The sequence below is a fragment of the Anoplophora glabripennis genome, unplaced genomic scaffold (genome assembly GCF_000390285.2).
Source record: "Anoplophora glabripennis isolate ALB-LARVAE unplaced genomic scaffold, Agla_2.0 scaffold6, whole genome shotgun sequence".
Taxonomy (NCBI): Eukaryota; Metazoa; Arthropoda; class Insecta; order Coleoptera; family Cerambycidae; genus Anoplophora; species Anoplophora glabripennis.
Genome location: NW_019416749.1, coordinates 911,787 through 933,139, shown reverse-complemented (window position 1 = coordinate 933,139; position 21,353 = coordinate 911,787). Strand labels below are relative to the sequence as shown.

Genomic DNA, 21,353 nt, shown 5'->3' with positions numbered 1-21,353 from the left:
TTTACTTTGACCCATATTTACAAATGACAACGTTTCGGCTCTCGTGAAAGCGATTAGGCTTAATATTTTATTGTATTTTGAAGGACTTATTAAAGTTTCCTCAAAGTGATAATGTTCATTTGCTTTCTTTCACTGTTGTCAGACCTCAGAATGTTAAATATGCATAGGACAAAGCATTAACCCGAATTTTTTAAACAACAGCATTTAAAAATAAATGACTTTATAAGAAAATAATTTTATAAAAATTGGTTTGTTGTTCCTATCGGTGTGGCCACTCATAGACGGCGCCTTCATCTGCGCTTTTTTACCGGATGAAAACTAAGTTAAACACTTTTCGAAGTAATATCAAATTTGTGAGACATAGAAAGAAAGACATAGAAAGACATCAGCCGTTACGTGAGAGCGATAAAGTAAGTCATAGAAATCCGTGCGATAGAGAAAGATGGCTATAATGAAGGCGTCTAATAGTCACCGCCCATTTCGCCCTTCCACAAATAAGAAGTGGATCTTTCTCTATCGCAGGGATTTCTATGACTTTCTTTATCGCTCTCACGTAACGGCCGATGAACCATGGGGACTTTCCGACCCTGTATATGTGGGTAGGATAGGACTGAATTTTCGGATAGTTCACTCATAACATGGGGTTCATTTACGTTTTAATAATAATTTATATTTGATGTTGCAGTAATAACAGCTAACTATGAGCTTATGAGTGAGCTTATAATGCAAAAATTTAGATTCGCAAAATGGCTGTTCCAATGAATGAATGAATGAATGAATGCCAATGCATTACCTTTAAATTAATATTTATTACCTACCTAAATTGAAATTCTAAACAAATTATTTAATAACATATTTGTAAAATACCTCTACAAATATATTCACTCGATATTAATTAACTATATTAAATAACGGAAACGCAAATAATTTAGGTACAATTACGCACATTGAAATTGCATTAAAATATTTTCACGGTTTCAGATTGACGAAATGTAACCGGAAAAATACAGGTCTGCAGTAGTAAATTATTGTTGAAAATGTTATCCCAAACATTGACATTGAAATGGTGCGGAAATCGTCTTGATCTAACTGCATTCGGATTTTGTAACGCCCAGATATGTTCATTATGATTATTATTTATGGCGTCCCCAGTAAAACACGTTTCATCAAACCACATGACAAGCGAATTAATTTTGTATATGTTGTTGAAGTAACCAGCGACAAAATCTAATCGCTAAGGAGCATATCTAGCATGCCACGCTTGTACATTTCTCGGTTCAATACACGCCATACAAAATTCGGCAATAAATGAAGATTACTTGATATACGCCAAACACTAATTGAAGAGTTGTCAATGATAGCATCTATTAGATCTCCTTCATTTTCTAGTGGAGTTACCTTCTTCTCGAGGTCTACAAAGTGATGCACTAAAAACTATATAGGCAGGTTGATGTACCTTCATCGGTATTTTCGGGCTGCTTGTCTGGCGTCCCCATTGGAATACCTATATACAAAGGCAATATCTCCATACTCTCCAGTGTGTATCCGCCAAATGGAGTAAATTCAATAATAAATAAATCTGTTCGAAAAACGCTCGGACACGTCGATTGGTATTTTTAGTTGCGCATTTTTTTCGACAAAAACTTTTTATACAGGGCGTGTCATGTAACAGTGGTCAATACTAATTTTCTTATTTTAAATGCAACACCCTGTATATTATTCAATTTTTGGATTTTCAGGAAATTCTAGACATATTTCATGTACAACGTCCTGTACCTATCTTCAACTGTTTCGGCAATATTAAGTGTTTTCAGATTTCTTGCAAAAATTAACATTAAAAAAAGAAAATTATTTGATTATAGAAATTCGCTACAACACACTCAATGCTTATTTCCCATTTAGCTGTTGATAATGAGAAAATAAGCAAAAACCATTTCAGCGTTCCTTTTTACTGATATGAAATAAAAAAAACTTTTATTTAAAACGCCTGGCCTTAGCAACGTGTTATACAGGGTGTTTCATAATATATGCGCAGGACTTCAGGATGTGATAGCTCGTCCAAAAATTTGAAAAAAAGTTTGTATTAACATACCCTCTAAAATGCACAATTTTCGAAATACTGGGTGTTGAAATTGTAAAAAAAATTTCGTTTTTTGCGAATATCTCCGGAACCGTTTATCGTACAGAAAATAGCTTTTGTAAGCATTTGCTACTCATAATAAGCTATGTTCTGTGCGAGAAAAAATTTTTTTCAAAGTCATAATTGGTGAAGATTTTGAAGGGGAAGTGGGTGTTTTTCTCCCCAACTTCTACGCCACTGGAAAAAGTACGGTTTTGAGACGCCCATTTGAACCGCCAATGTTTTCTACACAAAAACTGTACTCTTGGTCATAAGCTCTTAAGTTGACCGTTTTCGAGAAAAATCTACTTTTATGTTGAAAAACATGGTCAATTTTTTTAAATAAAATTTTTATTTTACTAAATGTATTATAATTTTTTTTATCAAGTAGGCTTTAAATTTTAAAACAAAAGCTACCTCCTGTCAAAATAACAATTAGTTTGTACCTGCGAAAAGTCAATTTGTATTACAAAAGTAAAAATGAATTACACAAACGCTGAAATGTGCGAAATGCATTACCTTTACGGAATGGCGAACGGTAATTCGGCAGAAGCAAGGCGGTTGTATCAAGAAAGACATCGTGATCGCCAAGTACCACATCATAACTTGTTTCAACTCATTCACCAACGACTATGGGAAAATGTCATGTCTCAGTTTGGAGCCGAAGTTATGTTTACCGATGAAGCATCTTTCTCGAGAGATGGTATTTTCAATTTTCACAATAACCACATATGGGCTGAAGAAAATCCACATGAAATTGCAGAAGGCAATCATCAGCAACAATTTTCCGTGAATGTTTGGGCTGGCATCGTCGGTGATCATTTGATAGGCCCACATTTTTTACCGAACAGATTAAACGGTGCAGATTATCGACAATTTCTAGAAGAAGTACTGCCGGAACTGCTGGAAGATGTACCGCTTCAAGTAAGAGAAAACATGTACTTTATGCATGATGGAGCTCCGGCCCACTTTAGTTTGGTTGCTCGCCAATACTTGGACGACGAATACCAAGACCGTTGGATCGGTCGAGGAGGTCCCCACCCTTGGCCCCCGCGATCTCCCGAACTTAATTGTTTAGATTTTTTCTTTTGGGGCCATCTCAAAACCCTAGTCTACGCTACTCCAGTTGAAAATGTTGATCAATTAAGAGAACGCATTGTTGCATCTTGCGACATAATTCGGAACACTCCGGAAATTTTCTTGCGTGTTAGACAGTCAATGCGTCGAAGAATTGCTGCGTGCATTGAAGCTAACGGAGGACATTTCCAACATTTAATTTAACTGTGTACGATTTTTTTTTTTTTAAATTTTGCAACTATGAAGTTAACGTTTGGTTTTGTTACTTGTTCTAACGATTAAATAAATTTTGTTTAATTAGTAAAAAAATTTTATTTCAAAAAATTGACCATGTTTTTCAACATAAAAGTAGATTTTTCTCGAAAACGGTCAACTTTAGAGCTTATGACCAAGAGTACTTTTTTTGTGTAGAAAACATTGGCGGTTCAAATGGGCGTCTCAAAACCGTACTTTTTCTAGTGGCGTAGAAGTTGGGGAGAAAAACACCCACTTCCCCTTCAAAATCTTCACAAATTATGACTGAAAAAAATATTTTTTTTCGCACATAACATAGCTTATTATGAGTAGTAAATGCTTACAAAAGCTGTTTTCTGTACGATAAACGAATTTTTTTTACAATTTCAACACCCTGTATCTCGAAAATTGCGCATTTTAGAGGGTAAGTTAATACAATTTTTTTTCAAATTTTTGGACGAGCTATCACATCCTGAAGTCCTGCGCATATATTATGAAACACCCTGTATATAAAACACCCCGTATCTCCCGTGTTTGTAAAAATAACTATAGCATGTGATATACTGCTAAAAAGCGAAAAAAAATTTATTGTTTTAGGAGGTGGTCACCTACGATTTCCATTTAAAAAAATATATCTGGATCATAAATCCGAAATCTTAAGCTCTACTAAAAATCTAATACCGACATTCAATTCTACGCTGAAGAATTAGTCTTTGGCAGTTTTCACTTTAACTCTAACTTATTTAACAGCTGAGGTACAGATATGTTCAAAAGTGTCACAATAACGAGAAACGCCCTGTAACTCAGAAGTTAGTTGACAGTCGAGTTTGCCATGAAAATCGAGCTCGAGAACGTCGTGTCAGATTTATCATATCTTTAGTAGTTGCTGAAATACCCTGAATTCCCATCGAAAATGGACCAGCCTGTACATGAAATATGTCTAAAATTTTCTGAAGAATCCAAAAATTTAATAATATACAGAGTGTTGTATTTAAAAAAAGAAACTTGGTATTGACCCCTGGTACATGACACACCCTGTAAGAAAAGCTTTTGCTGAAAAAAAATGCGCATCCAAAAATACCAATCGACGTGTCCGAGCGTTTTTCGAACACGCCCCCGTTTATTTATTATTAAATTTATTCTATTTGGCTGATACACACTGTATATCCAACCTGCGCATAATTTAACTTTAATCGATTTGTCAGTTTCCAACTTAGCCGTTTCCTTCCGTGTCGTATGCGTGCAAATCGGAAAAAAGTGTGTTGTATATACTGTATTCGAGAATACGAATAATATTTGTAATCGTATAAAATATTCACTAATCAGATTTTCAAAGACGTATTAAATAATGTACTTAATAATCATTCCTCCACGTTTCTTTATATAGTCAAATAAGTTCACTTAATGATAATATTTTTTCTTTCTTTTGTTCTTCTAAAAGCTAATATAAAAGTTTCAACTAATTTGTAACACCAAATTATTTCAAAACAAAATAAAAAAAGAAGCTGTAAGGTTAAAATATTCATACGATCCCACGGGTATATTTGCATCGCTTTATACTAAAACTCTGGTTTCACAAAAAGCTATGCATATTCTGTGACCTGCAGTTCAAACGACAAAAGTTAAACAACAAATATGTCACCGTCCATTTTGTTGTAAATAAGTGGCGATAGTAAACAGGAGCCTTTGTCAAACTGGAAATTAGCTCTCATGTCGCTGTACAAAAAAATGTCTTGTTTCAGTTTCGTTCCGGGTAATTACGCTACATCGAAAAGCGCGCTTGCTACCGAACGATTAAAAACTAGTTTGCTATTGTTGTGTCTCCAGTGGGTCCTGTGCATTTTTTATGCGGCTTTTGTGGAATATGCACCGCAGGCGAACGCCTCGTATGCCTGGAATTCCATCGACCCGGTTTTCGGCGGATTCAACCAGGATAAGAACGTGATTAAGGATTATTACACACGTATGGTATTTTTCCGTAATTCACTAATAATTTTCTAGTCCATGTAGAAGTAGAAAATTACAATGTTCCTTTGAATACCACTAATAATGCTCTGCATTATTAGGTATAATCATTCAATAACTGCATTATATTTGCATTTGTATGTAACGCTGCGGTTCAAAGGAATTTTTCAATCAATGAAGCAATAAGTTCACAAAAATATACATTTTAAATATAACTTTTTTAGAACTTATTATACAGGGTGATTCACAACTCAATGGACATAGCACAGGTGCGTGTAGAGGTCACCAAAACAAGTTGATTTCTCATATGAATTTTTTTTCACATACAGTTGCGGAGATATTGGCCTCAAAAGATATGTTAAAAAAATCGAAAGACTCGGTATTACATCAATGCCTTAATACAGAACAACCAAATTTTGTAAATATATTTATTTTATTGACGTCTTTAGCTGGTACAAACTTGAAGTGACCGGCATCTTAAGAAGGGGTGATTTAAGGGTAGGTCACCCTTAAAATTGTATTAATTAAGGTCTAATAAGTTTAATATCAAATTCAAATTTACACTTTTTTTTATTCTTGTCATTTTTTCGAGAAACCTTCCGTTTTTTGAGAAAATTGCGATTTTTTGAAAAGGGTCAAAACCGATTAAATCGAACAAAAATATGTGGTTCTATAATTGCGTCAAGTCAATTATAGAGCTATTAAAAATGAATATCACAAGTATATTCTTAAAATTGAGGTGATACTGATATTTGTATCTAGAAATTTTGAAGATTTGTAATACATTCAACATTGTTTCAACAGATATTTTACTCAATGTATAAAAGGTATCAAGCTAATTCAAACAGACTAAAAAAAATTAACTTGAACGTTTCAAATTCTGATCAAAAACCTCGCGCACGACCGAGAATAACTCCCTTGATATTCATAATACAGAAAAAAAGTTTATATAAAAGTTGTACAGAATCAAAAAACCTAAAGAAAAAAAAATTAAACATACAGGGCGATTAGTAAAAACGGGACACGCCAAATATTACATTTTTTGGAACACCCTGTATATTTTTAATCATATGGATTTCTGAGAAAATTCTATATATGGCAAGATAAACAGTTTAGCATTTTAGTGCGGGGCTGCCAAGTAGAATATTCTTCGAATTTTGGAAAAAACATGACCTGGAAGAAGTTGTATTAACTTTCAACTACCAACACTTGGAACAAAAATATTTGACATAGTTGTAGACAAATGTTAGGTAAAGACTCCTAATAGACTCCTTAGCTAATATATTGTATACAGGGCATTTCTTATAATTCGATCATCTTTAGAAAATTCAAACTTGATTTTCTAAAATTTTTCAAATGGAACACCCTGTATTTTATTGTTCTATTTTATTCACATATCAATCCACTTCAAGTTCCACCTAAAGTTGTTAAATTTTAAGATATAGCAACATTTCTTTGAAAATAATTTATGAATTTTCACTTTAATTTTACAATTAAATCGTAATTAAATAGCTAACAAAATATTGAAAAAACAAGTTTACTTTGCCTTAATATGTAAAAAAAATAACTTTTTAAATGAACGATAGCTTCATATATTTATTTAATAATAGTAAAATAATTCCGAAATTGAAATTTTAATTAATATTTCGTTAAACAATAATTTTTGTGACTTTTTTGTAAATTAAAAAAAAATTATTATAAAAGATGCATTTTTTCTGGGGTTCAGGGCTATTTTACGAATTCGTAAATATGCCCATTATTATTTTTTCGACGAGCTACCCCACTTTATAAAAAAAATAAGTTTCGACGATGAATAAAAGCCGAGATATTGCAAAATTTACAGCGCGCATCAATTTGAACTTTTCTCGCGCGCGCTACCGCTTGGACGAGCTTCCCCCACCACCACGCCGCCGGCCGCCGGACAGTTTTCTTAGCGAGTACCTTCTCTTTAAAGGGCTCGTGAGTCGTTAATTTTCCACATTTTTCAATGCAATTCACGGGAAATCGTAGTTTACGTCGTAAACTGTATTTTGTGAAAAATTCAAGTATTAATTTTATAAACAATTGCGCTATGATTAAAAAAAAATCTTATCTTGGCTCCTGTTGGTCGTAGAGGGTACTTTTTTTATTTTAAAACTGTATTTTTTGCCAGCTATCCATTGCATCTATTTTCGGTGAGATAGCGTAAACAGCAACAATGTTATTCAAATTGTTTATAAGCGAAAAACGCACGGTTTTTTAATGCACAATTTGAGAATGTTAAAAAAGCGGTGATATTTTTTATAGGTCGCTTAATTACGTCTTTAAGATTACATTGACGCTTTCAGAATCATGTTTGGTTGAAAATTAACGCCTGTACAGAGGCATAAAGTTCATAACTTTTGGAGCCTCCGTTATAAACAAATTGAATTGTGCGAAAACTATTGCACCTACAGCACCCACTTTTGGCACACTTTTGGAGTATGACAATACCCTCAGCTTGTCATAGGTTTTATAAAATTTTATCAATAAATGCGATAGTTATAAACAAATTAAAAAATAACTTTTTTGTTTATTAACCGATTTTAATTTAACAAGTCTCATTTTGTAGATAATTTTACTCCCTATAAGCTGTCTGCGAATCACTTTTCGCTAAAATTGATGGGTTTCCCTGCAAATTGAAAAAACTGTTTTCCTCACTTATTTGTTTAAATAGAAATGTTAGCTAATAACTTGCTTGGTCTATCTCGAAAATGATTCGTTTCTGAACAAATATTTATAGGAATTATTATGTTGTTTTGTAACATAAATTCTACAATTAAAGTTTGCCAGAGTTCGGCCCTGTATGACGGTACGTTTTTTTGCTTGCCACCAATGAATTTTGATTACTTTCGATCTACTTTCATGGATTAAATTCCAAAATTTACAAATATACGTATAACAGCCATATATCGTTCATATACATATACCAGATAAAATAAACAAGGGACCCGCATTCTAATTTGACAAAAGCAGTCTGGAAATGATAATAAATCATATTCAAAGGCCACAATAAATATCCTTTACTTTCACCTTTAAAGGCGGCAAACCCTTGCTACCTAGTTATAAAATTTGACTTTGAAGCTGGGGCACGAGGAAGTAAGAAATATCTCTCAGAGGTACACAAATACGTCGATCATAATAACGGAAGACATACACGGAAATTGGAGTTTAGAAAACTATGTAGCAATTCAGGAAGTTCTCCTAGTAAAATGTTGAGAAGTCCTTATACATTTGTCGCTCGTACTGCGCCCAATCTGATGGAGTTGGTGAAATTTGAAAGTTTGCGAGACAAGATTTGAACAAATCAGAGTATATTAAGGATTCCCTTCAACTTTTTCACGAATCGCGCTTCATTATCAAGACGGTTAGACTAATTTTATGGATTTCAAACTTTGTTTGCATAAAAATGAGGATCTGTGCTTTTAAGCAACCGTAAACCGTTAAGTTATAGGAAAAAGATTCGTTTGTTCAATAACTAAGTTTGTTACTAATATTGCAATTAGGTATCCCTTAAGAAATAAAAATTTGACGTAAATGATATAATGAATAATCACCAAATGATGTGTTTATTAGATATTGCGGGTGTATTTCAATGACCAAGACTGAACGTTTGTCTTTTATACTGATGTATGCTGATGTAAGGATCCAACGGTTGAACCCCTTAAAACCAAAAGGCGAACTACCTCTAATGACAAACTAAGATTGCCTCAGTAAAGACAACCCAAATTCAAAATCTACAATGAAAATCTGACGGAACTATCACGTGTGACTGAACGTCAACTTTGGTCATCCACAGGTCATTAACCAGAACCAAGGGATTGCAAGTACGCGTTATACGAATCTTAGCTTTCAGTTTGGTATCGTAGACAGTCTAGTGCTTGCAAACAAACCAAAATTATGTACAAATAATATCCAATAGACTTTTTATATTAAATTCAATTTTTGTCAGCTCAGATTTAGACTTACATGCTATATTTAGTTTTCAAATTGCCTATAATGTAAAAAACTTTTTATGTCTTTACATATCTAATATTTTCGGATGAAGTGGTAATAAATAAAAAATTTTAACACGGTATTGATATCTTCCATTTTTTGAAGTAAATCGATTTATTGTAATTTGTTTTGTATAATTATTCACAACCAGAATGAATACCAGCAACGACACTTTACATGTCTGTCATCTAATATAATAAACAGGTGCAACAAAGAACTCTTACTGCGCATGTCCTATATTTTCGAAAACTTTATCCGTTGAAGAGCCGAATGTATGTTATTATTACCTTGATTACTTTAGAAATGTGTGTAGAGAAATTATTTTCTTGGTAGGCACATTAAAGCGCAACCAACATTCGTGCCAGCAAGTGACTGAAAACCCTTCTATTTTTTCAGTGTTCCAAGATGTCCACGTCATGATATTTATGGGCATTGGTTTCCTAATGGCATTCCTAAAGCGCTATGGATATAGCTCCGTGGGATTTACATTTTTATTAGGATCTTTTACCGTCCAATGGTCAGTTTTATGTCTGGGATTCTACGAGCTCAACGACGACTACAAAATAGAATTGGGGATCGAAAGGTAAAAAGTGAAATCGAATGTGGTTGAATTAAGGGCGCGTAATAATCCATGAACGATGTCTTATTTTCTGATTAAATAACAGTAAAAGGTCGGTCGGTTGGTTTTCTTTTATAGAGATGCCCTTACAATCCGTCGACCTAATCCTTTTTAAAGAACCAATTATATGAAATATTTAAAGCTATTTAGGTATGGGCTTTGCAAATACTAACTGGAATAGTATATATTTACTTCTTAATCACACATACTTCGATCAATATATCAAATCGTAAGCGTAAGCACACGCAGCTTTGTTATGTGAGAGTTAAAACTAAGAACCGTTTCTTATACAGTGATACTGTGATCATTATAGATTTTCGTGGCATTGCACAGTTTTTATTACTTTTTAATTTTTGTCGTAGGACCCTTCGTTTTCAAGTAAAAAACAATTATTTTATTAACGCCTTTTATCGATATTCTTAAAACATATAAAGGCTATCCCAAAAGTAACGTAAGATTTGAATTGTGCCCCACTTTCATTCCGAAGCGTTAGACAAAACGGAACGCTATACGACGGATGAACTAGTGAATATTGTGAAAATTCATTTCAAGTACGGAGAGTGTGTAGCTGAGACTGTGTGCAAATTCCGTGGAATTTTCTGTAGAAGTAACGCCCCGAACTAAACAATTATGAAAAGATTAGTTGTCAAATTCGAATAAATTCGGTTGCAGACAATAAAAAAAATGAATTCATTTTTGAACTAGGAGATTTCGTTTTCATTTCAAAAAATGGTGCTAGAATAAAAATACTGGTGTTTCTGAAACATCACTGCTAGCATATTTCATGGAGAAGTCAAGAACATTAAAGTCACCGGCGTTTCTGGAGTGAACACTCAATGGTTAAGTCAACTAAAGGAGAACGTGGATATATCAAAATACACTATGCTGAGAGCATTTTTAAAACGTAAGAATGACGGCTATACACCTAAAAAGTCAAACGTTTTTACAAGAGAACAAGTCAACGATTTTCTCGTTCAGGCACCCGATAACACATATTTGCTAATGAAGGTAGTGACGGTCTTAGGGTAAAGTAAGGGTGTAGTATTTTATATGAACAACCCTGTTTTTTCTAAAAATTTTCAAATACCATACAACTGTTATCCAATACAAGTAAAAAGATACTAGGGAGATAATTTTAGTAGGAAATAATGCCGCAAGTTTTATTTCGGCTGTCATAACATAGCCAAAAATTAATTAAGCATCAAGTCATCAATCACTTAGTGCATACCTTTTACAGAGATGTGCACTATTTGTTACTTCAATAATGTGCAATTAAAGTAATGGATATACATATACTACATAGTAGCAATCTATTACATCATTAAAATTTAGTTATATACGTATATGTATTGTCATAACTAAAACAGAAGGAAATTATCCCGTTTACTGAAAAATTATGGACACTATGAGAATTACCAACTGTTTTCTCCTCCATACTTGATTTTTTGTATTAAAAATAAGTTCAGTCAGTGAAAACCTTCAAATGGATTCATTAACTGGAACAAAATTATACTGTATCCGAAAGATTAGAATTAGGAAACTAGTTTAGTAAAAACTTATTATCGTCCGGAAAGCGTCTCCGGTTATTAAATTTATTATCACTCTTCAATCATCTTTCCTGTCACTAGTGCCGCTACCAATAAATATTCCATTATAGCCTCGTACCAGAATAGGCATCCCCGAGACCTTGTTAAACTGGAATAGAGGACTGGCGCCGATTGCAGCAGATACTCGCTGGCGCTGCTGAATACGTCATAGGCGTCGATATAATAGGGACATCGAGGTCGAAGCGCCGCATGAATAATTTCGCGTGAGGCTTGGACCCATATTAATAATTGGGTGCAGAATCTTTCAAATATTGAATTAAAAATCGCACACCTCTTCAAATATGCAAATACTCGCGTAGATTTATCCTCCTTTGCTTATGACGTCAGACTAAAGGATTCCATAAACGTTAGCAGAAAATTGCTTTCCAGAATTTTTGTGAAAATCCTCTGCATTATGCTTTTTGAAATGTTTAATTACAGAGGACCGACGCGACGGTGCATTGAAGTTACGGGGATTTCCTCCACACTATGTCTCACCGTAGCAATATTGTCCGTAACCGAACCTATTTGTTCAAATTTGGAGACTAATCCATTCACAGTTGTTCCCACGTAATTTGCGCACAGTCTCAACTACACACTCTCCGTACTTGTAATTAATTAACACAATCTTCACTCGTTCATGCCTAGTATAACGCGCCATTTTCTCTGATCGAAACGAGCATAGTACCGTGCACAATGCTGCCAACTCTTGGGAACGAAAGTGGCGCATAATTCAAATTCTGCCTGATCCTTTATCATTCTGATACATAAATATAATCCAGCATGGCCTGTATGACCGTATTCGCATCCTTTCAACGGGGATGTTTATTTAATTGTCGACTGTGGAAACTTGCATTGTCTATGACTGCAGCTGCATCTTCTTCATTTCTTCAAAACTTTACGAAAGCGAAATATTTGACTAATCAGAACTATACTCTTGGTTTCCGCTAGTTTTAGAAAATTACTACTATGGTAGATTTCAACCGTGAGTAATTAAATTTTAAATCATATACTCCAGTTTTAAAGTTTAAACTTTAAAACAACAGTTTTAAGTATAAAGTTACGGAAACATGAGAAATTGGGTCATATGTTTATAGGAAAACTGTAACCTATTAACCTCACCTATTCATTGGCCCGCTATGATTTATAAACCCACCGCTTAGAAACAGATATACCTATTAGAATATTTCCCGATTCAATTCTGGTTATCATGATTTATTGAGAATTGGTAGTATCGACATTAATTTGGTATTCGTTTCAAGTTCCAAGTTATATAATTCCCATCTATTATCTGGTATACCCACATAATAATATTTCTTATAAATGAGTGTCTAGTCTTTATAATAGTTTAGAAACTACAGGGATAATGTTATAAATTATACCGTTTCATATTTTTATCGACAACAAAGAACACAAAGAACAGCAAAAGTAACGTGCATATTTCAAATTAATTTCTAGCAGATAAGACCACAAAGTTTTGTAGTTTGACGAAATGATCAAAAAAGTGACCATCTAATTTTCTATTTTCAGAGCAAACAAAATTACAAATAATACAGAAAACTATTAAAATAAAAATATTTGTTCATAAAAAGATTGAAAGAGAAATAGGATATATGTCAATTAATTTAAGAACGTTTTAAAATATGCGTTGCTTTTTTTTTCTGTCAAAGGTAGTTAAGTGTCAAAATAGCTGTAAATTTTCAAAGAATGTATAATTTTTTTATAAAATATCGGTTTAATAAAGCAAAAATATGAAATAAGAGGCAGCTTTAGTAAATAACAAAGACGAAGAAAGAAAATCTAGAAAATCATGAGTCAACAGTTACTTTTATAAAACTAGATTTGCCTAAGAAAATAATTCGCATTGAAGAAACAGTCAAATTATAAAATACACATCAAAACATCACGCATCTTCCCGAATATTTTTGACTGACAGTCAATTTAATTTAATTTTTTTATATGTACAAAGCTTATTTATTCTTATCATCTAACATTTGCTAACACCTAACAGCATTTAACTGAAATTTTAAGTGTCTCATTTACGACTTTCCTGCAACATTGATAAAATTTAAATGAAGCTGCATTTAAAAAACGTTTATTTGACTTCAAAAACATTATGTAAAATTTCTGCGACGAAACGTTTGGAAAATATTCAGGACAAAATATTTTCTTAAGGAAACCTCAACACTCCGTACCAAAAAGAAGTAAACATTTTTCGAATATAGTGGATAAAAGAAACTATAACTGTTATTTGACAGCTCTACAGTTTAAACAGTAAAAATCAAACGACCCTGTATTGATAGCTTCATATTACTCAAATACAATCGTGTATTTCAACAACTGTGTTGTTACCCACTCACTTGCATGCCCAATTTATTGAGGTTGAAAACAAAATGTAACCTAGCGAATAAAATTTTTATACAGACGGTTCAGCGACATATGTTCTTTAACTTAAATATTTTCACTCCAAAGTGCCGTAAAGTTATTGCTTGTATGAATAAAACTTTGCATACATGAGAAATAAATATAGAAATATCAGATTTAAAAATTCATAATGAATAATTTATGAGCGTCAGTTTGTTATTGTAATCAAAGTGATAATGGCAAAAAAATATATAACAATCCAATAAATAACTCAATTTTTGCATTTACATACAGGCAGTCCTAGAAATAAGTGCCATAATTTTCACGCAATTAGCCATCAGAAACTGCTATAACTTTTGTCTATATTTTTTCAAAAACCTTTTAGTTATAGAGATAATATAATTTTTTTTAAGTTTTTGTTCCCTTCACGGAAGCATAAGTTGAGTCGTAATCTAGCTGATTATGACATAACAAAAACATATAAATTTCAGTCATTTCGATTGGAATTCGAAAAATTTACGACTTGTCAAGACTTGTCATATTTTATTGACTGATTCGTTTGACGCAAAGAGCTATTTATTTATTCTTTTATTATATGTATGTATAAAATAAGTTAAAAAAATATTCTATACCTATTCCATTTTTTAAGTATGAACGCTTTCAAATGTCTTATACATTTATTTTAAAACCAATATTTTTTATTTATTTTAATCTCTATATTACGTATGTACATATAGTTTGAGACAAACTGATTTTGTGATAAAATTACCTGTAAACCCCAAGGCACCCCACTGTTATAGTAAATAACAAGAGTTCTACGAAACGTCAAAAACTTATTCATCCTTTTGCAATTATCTGATTATCCTAAGAATAATGAACTAAACCCGGCTACAGAATCTTTTTCCTCTTTCCTCTAGCAAAGCTAAATAAATTAAATTAATCGCGACAACTTTCTGAGATCCCCTTAAACTTGGTGAATTATTTACAGGAGCAAATTGGCAGTTCCAGTACATTTGCTAGATTCTTTTCAAGTTAAAAACAAATTAGATTTAAATTTCAGTAGTTCCCCAGATCCTAATCTGCAAGAAGATTTATTTGCAATGATTTTATTTATTAAATTTATTGTAAATAATTGAGGTAATTAATTGAAAATTTAAATAAGCAAGAAACAAGTTACAAGACAGTCAAAAGTACACATCATGGGAAACATTTTTATTTGATTTTTATAAATTTCGATATTGGTAGTCGTCCCTGCATCATTATTTACTCCAAAAAACATTAAGCAATGCCACCATTAGCGTAGGAAGGTGCGAAAATTTTCGGATTTTCAGAAAACAACAGCGAATTTTATGAAAATCGAACTGCAACAAGATTTTAGGGACGACTTTAGCCAAAATAGATTTCAGCTCCATAACCCATCGGAGATGGCTACCGCCACGAGATGGGCGTTTTTTTTTTCAAGGATTAGAACTTCCCAATCTCCACGCAGACACCACTGCAGAACCCTAGCGAAGCCAGCCTGAAGTGCGTTCGGGCGTCGACCCAAGTTCCATAGAGTCTAATAACCAGGCCCGAAATCTAGTTAATACATGTTATACGTTCCAAATCTTTTACTTTTATAACCAGAAGAGCAGCCATTTTGGATTAAATATATAATTCTCAGAAAAAAAATGAGTGGAACGAACGGTTTCAATTAATCATCAGATGCTTGAAATTAATTATAACAGAAAGTATATTCCATCAACACAAAAATCGCTTAATTTGTGATAATAACTTCAGTCATTCATAAATATGTACCTTCCTAGTGATGTTTATGTTTGCTGAACATTTCTAACAATCGTATAAAATAGCATTGACGGAAAGTTATTCACTCAGTGAACTTTAAGAACGAATATCGGACAGATTAAATAAACATACTTCACCATTTTTGTGAATGAATTTCAAATATCGAGGCTTTAAATTATTCCAATCTAAATCAATATTTGCCTCCGTCGCGTGATAATTACGTCGTCCTGACCACCGGCTGTCTCCTCGTATTTAATTTGTTTCAATTAATTCACTTTATGTAATTATGTAACCCCTCACATCACCAAATACTGCAGGAGAGATTCCCGCCCTTCATATTAACAAGATGGGCAGGTCTGGTCAAGTATTTCTAGTTTCGCTCAGTTATCCATAAGATAAAATCATTTCAAACCATAATAACTCATATAAATCAGTAGTAGCATTGAACCATTTATATATAGAATACAAAAGCAATCAACAAACACCATTCACCTAATGACGATTGTAGATGGTTAAATGGAACATTAAACGTACAAAGAAATAAGGAAACAATAGACAGGAGATATAAAACAACTGGAAAACATAATATAGAAGATAATAACATTAAATATTGGAAATTGAAACGTTTGACAGTTATAAAAGTAAATATCTTAAATTATTTTAATTCTTCACTAGATTCAAGAAATCGTCATTAGATCCTTCAGAGTCGCCATCAGATTCTTCTGAATCTTCATCAGGTGCTTCTAAATCTGTGAATGATTTTTACAGCAACAAAATCACGTCTTGAGTAATCCTGACTTTCTTCTCGGGCTGTACCTTTACCTGATTAATAAAGAATTGGAAGATCGAAAGTTAACTTATTGGTGTAACCATCCTGTACCACTCTTTACAAACCAACCACGATGCCTATGGCATTTACTCCATATTATTTCAATTTGCTGGCAGATAATTCTCAAAAACACTTCTATATTGGTGAGAACTTCTCCAAGTAAATTCACTTGATCGAACTGTTATGATACGAAAGTGTATACTGCATTGCTACGTTCGGTTTTATAAGAAAAAACACAAACCTTCTTCTCGTGTAATAATGAAATGGTAATACACAATATAGGATACGCACAGTGAGGCAAATTTTTTCTTTGCTATTTTAATGCTACATCTTCATTAAAAAAATAAAGATCGACTTTGATACAATATCTTGTAAACAAATTGAAGAGATTACAATCTATATAGTATACATCTTCAGTGTTATAAACTTACATGAACTTGAAAAGCCTCACTATAACCATCAGAAACACACATAATGGTCCATTCTCGACAATAAATGAAACGAATACCTATTTTGTTGCAAACAATTAAAGTTTTAATTCGGTTTTCTTGGTACCCGAAGAACTGTACTTTAATATTAGGTTGACACAAAAAGCTAATATCTTTTATTTAAGTACGAAAAAGAACCAATTTAAAACAAAATTGCCATATCAAATTTAATCTTGGGCAGAGAGTCAGTAAAGATAAAATCACAAACAACCCCATTGCTAGTACTGATTATATAGTGCACTATATTGAAGAGTTATGAGTTGCCTAGATTAATTATGTTAATTACAAAGTACCTAGATTACTGAGTAATAAAATATGTTCTGCAAAATGAAACATGTGAGCTTTTATACTTATTATATTATTTTAAGCAGTATTGACAAAAAACAGCATCAAAATAAATATAAATATCACATGTAATTACTAAAATATATGTATACTTCACTGCCAGTTACATTTTAACATTTCAAAGGCCATTTGCTTTATTATTTTTGAATTAATTAAAATATCGTTTGTTAGGCACGTTAAAATTATCCTGTGAATTGACAGAAAATGCACTAATTATTATTATTAAAATTTCCATAACTCTGACAAAAATTCTCTATATTGTGATATTAAGCTGTTTCAATATAACTTATGTGTTGAAAATAATTCAATTTTTTGTTAAGGGAGGTAGACTGTAATAATAATAACATTTATACCTACTTATAAGAAAAAATGCAAGATGATTCTTAATGAAGCATAATGTTTACTGATCCTAAACTTTCACAATTAATTTTACTGCTTCAAGGAATAAAGAAGTTCATAGAAATATACGTTCCAAAATATTTTGTTTTGCCAAATTTAGTTTTTTAAGTTCTATGACAATGACTTTCCCATTTTACTCAAAATATGGCAACTTTGAGGAAACTTGAGACATATGAAATTGAATGAGCAATTCAATAGTTCAATAAATAAACCCCTGAATATCCAAACATTTTCAGAAAAGAGCGGTTACATACGATGTACGCTACTGCAAAGAGTTTTAAAAATAACAAAATCTGTTTTTTAATAGTAGACGGATCATAATGAATACCTGACCGTGGTTTTCTATTAAGATCAACATTTGTTAATAACGGTTGTCGATATTGTAAAAGATAAAGGTACTTTACTCTTGAGCAAAATTTACATTTTTCGACAAACCTCATATACGACTGCAAAAAATTGAAATCTGATTTTATCAATTTGGGTTTTAGGAGATGCGGAACTTTTTAACTTAACAAGAATAACTTTTTCTCATAAAACTAATAATAAAAAAGTATCCCTTATGGTGCCGACATAATTGGACACATTAATATATTGTAGAAAATTTAGATTTAGTAAAATAAAATTGATTTTTAAACATTTTTTGTCCCTTGTAAAATTTTGATACTACTGTGGATTTCGAATACAACAGACATACCTTCGAAATTTAATGTGCTGAGAATACAGGGTGTTCGAGGATTTCGTTTCTATATTCAAAGGAGTTTATATGAACATAGTTTAGAAAAAGGTTATACAGTTATTTAAATATTGTTCTCCAAGGTGTTTTTTATACCCCTGAAATGGTTGTAGTATGCATAGGACGCATTTTATCAAGCATGTTCATATAATTTTATTTTTTATTTGTATGTCTAGTTGCTCTTCCAATTATAAGAACACAATCTTCGAACACCCTTTATTCGAATGTACTTAAGGCTATAGATATTCCTGCCACCACTGACTAAAGGAAAGATTGCTGTATTTAGAATAAAAAGAGTTTTTTTTTTGCAAAAAGAGTTGTTTCACTATTGTTGCATTTGTTTTATATGTATAAAATATACCACGCAGAAATAAAACTTTTTAAAATATAATGATTCAGGATTACAGTGATATGTGGTTTGATGGGTTTACATAGAAATGCGAAGAAATAGAATAATTTATTCATGAATTATTCCATTTCCCTAAATTATTATATTATCAATTCAAATATCTAGACTATGCTAAAGGACGATATTTAATTTTAATGGCGCTGGAAGGCCACGGAAAATTAAAAATGAAACAGATTTAATACTGAATAATAAATGCCGTGTTCAGCAATTTTTTAATAAAAATTGGCGAAATTAATCATAGAAATATGCAAAAAGTTAAATTTAAAATAGACTAAAGAAGTATACAAAATGAAAAGTCTACAAAACTATGTCACCAAACATGTAAAAATATATATATGGTACTATATTTAAACTACAGTGTAGGAAAGTACCGATGGTCTATCAGAAGTTACGTGAGAGCGATAAAGTAAGCCATAGAAATACATGTGATTAGACAAGGATGGCTATAATGAAGGCATCAAATAGTCAACGCCCATTTCGCCCTTCCACAAATAAGATCCACTTCTTATTTGTGGAAGGGCGAAATGGGCGTTGACTATTAGACGCCTTCATTGTAGCCATCCTTGTCTATCACATGGATTTCTATGGCTTACTTTATCGCTCTCACGTAACTTCTGATAGACCATCGGTACTTTCCTACACTGTATACGCTTTCATACATATGCAGCCTGTATATTTTAAAATAATTTTAAATAAATATTCTCAATCAGCGATTTGATATCGAATTTAAACGGGACCTATAACAGAATTAGTATTTTGTCTTGTAGATGATCGAAGCCGAGATATAGACTGTGACACCGTCAGTTACATTTTAACATGGATAACATTCTATTGTAGTAACTTAAACATATAATAACAAATACTACTAAATTTTTCATAGTATAACCTTTCTTTCGATTACGACCCTGTGTCAACAGGGTCCGTTTGTCCGCACGCACAAGCTCGAGACCTTTTTTACGAAAATAAGCTTTTAACTTAATAATTTTCCTCACCAGTAACCAAGTCAATTTCTCCAATCCACGTTGTAAGACACATATTTTGTCCTTTCGTTTCTTTTTGCGTCCAGCCTAATATAATAAATTTCTGTTTCTCTTTTTTAGTATTTACAAAGCTGATATTGCCGCTGCTACGGTTCTTATATCTGTGGGGGCAGTACTCGGAAGGACGTCGTATATCCAGTTAATGATTATGGCCTTTATAGAAATAACAGCTTATTCAGGAAACCTTTATTTGGGCACAAAAATCTTTCAGGTATGAGACTCAAATTATAGACTTTACACAGCACAATATTTCAGCACCATAAAATCAGTAATAGTAGAGTAACAATAACAATTTTGATAATAATAGCAGTTGATGACAAATGAACTAATGAAAACAAAATTGTATTTGCTTATACAGAGTTTTATTAAGTTTTGAAATAATTAATAAAAAATACATAAGTATGCTAACGTTTCGACTGTAGTCTCACCAAATTTGTTATCGAATCTGTTATTTTTTGAAAAAATTTCATATTATGCCACTACCATGTATTTATATATTCCAGTCGTTACTGCATATACATCGTGGTATACATATTTTGGTTGAACCGTTCTCTAGAATACGCACAACAAAAATTAATAAGTTAGATGTTAAGTTATACAATCACTTCGACAAATGTTTTAAAAATGTATATGTTACTAATTTAAGTTTTAATCAATTTTATAAGTTGAATAAAAGCCTTCTATTGGACAAATGCTTTTATAGTGTACAAGATTATTTTAACTGGTCGAACACAAACCATTAATCATTAATATGTCAGTGACTTCAAATGTACTTTTATTGTACGTAATGTGGTCGTTAAATAAAGAGTAAGAGTAAGAGTAATTGACCCATTTTTTGAGGTTATAAAAAGAACCATCAATTCTGACCCCGGACTCATGTTCGACGGGGTCTTAACTATATAAATGAACATTTGAATATAGAAAAAAAAATTGTATTTTTCCTAGCACTTTTCTGTGATTTTTGATATTTTTACAGCAAAAATACTACGGATAACACACCTGCATGTCGCATGAGAAGTACGGACAATTTTTTTCTTTGTGGCTATGTAATTGCTCTATAAAGGTTTAGAAAACAGCATAAAAGCAAATTCTACGAAATATATTATAATTTTGCTGTACGAACATTATTAACATTTATTATTGGAACAATTTAATTTAAACTAAAGAATCGCGTTGGTGATTTTAATAAAACAAACTAGTTTTTGCAGTAACGCAAAAGTAATAAAATAAAATAGAATCTGGTTGATTTTAAAATTATAAAGCAATTTTATTAGTTGGCAACGTTGAACTAAGAAATTTAAGTGTACTCTGATAGATGTAGTTATTTTTAAGGGAAAAAAAACTAAT

At 32.1% G+C, this 21,353-nt stretch overlaps 1 protein-coding gene across 1 annotated transcript in view; it reads left to right on the top strand.

Moving 5' to 3' along the window:
* The window catches only part of LOC108911956 (ammonium transporter Rh type B-B), an 84,690-nt gene that overhangs the window by 22,103 nt on the left and 41,234 nt on the right, over nucleotides 1–21,353 (top strand). The window contains exons 3-5 of the mRNA XM_023455396.1: nucleotides 5,173–5,393; nucleotides 9,743–9,992; nucleotides 20,067–20,217. Of these exons, the coding sequence (XP_023311164.1) occupies nucleotides 5,173–5,393; nucleotides 9,743–9,992; nucleotides 20,067–20,217 (622 nt within the window). The remainder of the gene's footprint in view (nucleotides 1–5,172; nucleotides 5,394–9,742; nucleotides 9,993–20,066; nucleotides 20,218–21,353) is intronic.